Source organism: Onychostruthus taczanowskii, unplaced genomic scaffold (assembly GCF_017590055.1).
Source record: "Onychostruthus taczanowskii isolate IOZ18803 unplaced genomic scaffold, ASM1759005v1 scaffold452, whole genome shotgun sequence".
NCBI lineage: Eukaryota > Metazoa > Chordata > Aves > Passeriformes > Passeridae > Onychostruthus > Onychostruthus taczanowskii.
The window spans coordinates 14,327-15,737 of NW_024502037.1; the positions used below are offsets into that span (position 1 = coordinate 14,327).

General features: G+C 66.3%; 1 protein-coding gene across 1 annotated transcript in view; it reads right to left on the reverse strand.

The window, feature by feature from the left end:
* LOC121341205 (glycogen phosphorylase, muscle form-like) overlaps window positions 1-1,411 on the reverse strand; it is a 16,408-nt gene that overhangs the window by 10,806 nt on the left and 4,191 nt on the right. Inside the window, 4 exon segments of the mRNA XM_041414547.1 lie at window positions 16-162; window positions 636-728; window positions 803-946; window positions 1,273-1,355. Of these exon segments, the coding sequence (XP_041270481.1) occupies window positions 16-162; window positions 636-728; window positions 803-946; window positions 1,273-1,355 (467 nt within the window).

Genomic DNA, 1,411 nt, shown 5'->3' on the forward strand with positions numbered 1-1,411 from the left:
CCCCCCCAGGCTCACGTCGAGGAAGCGCTGGTTGATCTCGTAGATGAGCTGCAGGTGCCGCGGCAGCAGCGACTCCAGCAGGTGAACGGGCCAGCGCTCCAGCGCCTCGGGCAGCACCGTGTGGTTCGTGTAGGCGCAGGTGCGCACCGTGATGTCCCACGCCTGGGGGGGGGGACACCCCCGGAGTGACCCCGAGGCCCCCCCTGCAGCGGGCCCACCCTTGGACTGCCTCTCGGCCTCTTCTCTCCCCAGGCTCTCCCTCTCTCCTCCTCCCTCTCCCTTGGCCCCTTCTCTCCCCAGGCGCTCCCTCTCTCCGCCTCCCTCCCCCTGCTGCTCCCGGGGGTGGGACCCCCAATAAACCCTCATCCAATCAGCACCCTCAGAAGCCGTGTGGGGTCTCCTTGCCTGCCTCTTGCTACAAGCCAATTTACATTTTAGGGGACCCCCGAGGACTCCCGGGGACCCCCAAACAAACAGCAACGATTGGCGCCCAACGTGCGGCACGAAGCCACGACCCTGAGATTCAGTCTCACCAACCGAGCTAGCCGGGCGTGGAGCCCTCTCGGGGGGCTTGGGGACACCCCCCTGTGGTTTGGGGGGGGTCCTGAAGTGCCCCCCAACCCCTCCAAACCCACCTGGTCCCATGCCAGGTGCTCCTCGTCCACCAGGATCCGCATCAGCTCCGGGATGGCCAGCGAGGGGTGGGTGTCGTTCAGCTGGATCGCCACCTGCGCGGCCGGGGTCAGGGGGGGTCGCAGAGGGGGGTTTTGTGGGGCTCCCCCCGGGGGGTTTCGGGGTTCACCTTGTCGGGGAAGCTCTCGAAGGATTTCCGCACGGGGTCGCGGCTGCCGAATTTGGCGGATTTGAAGCGCCGGACGATGTCGTGGAGCGTGGCGGCCACCACGAAATATTCCTGCTTCAGCCGCAGCTCCTTGCCCTCGAAAAACTGGGGGTGCCCCCCCGGTGAGACCCCGAAACAGCCCCCCCCGAACCCCTTCCCTTCGAAAAATTGGGGGTACCCCCCATGAGACCCCAAAACTGCCCCCCCTGAACCCCTCCCCCTGGAATATCTGGGGGTTCTCCCCTTTGAGACCCCCCCCAGGGATCCCCAGCACCTCCCCACGTTATTTTTGGGGTGTTTGTGATGTTTTCAGCCAGGTTTGGGAGTCCCCCAGGATTCCCAGCTTCCCTAGACCCCCTCAGGACCCCCCCAGACCCCTTCAGGACCCCCTCAGGACCCCCCTGGACTCCTCCGGACCCCCCGTTTCTCACGTTGTCGTTGGGGTACAGCACTCGGGAGATGTTCTCGGCCAGGTTTCGGTCCAGCACGGCCTGGACGTACCCCCCGACATTGACTGGGGGGGACAGAGCGGCTCAGGGGGCGGCTGGGGGAACCCCCAAGGGTGGGGGG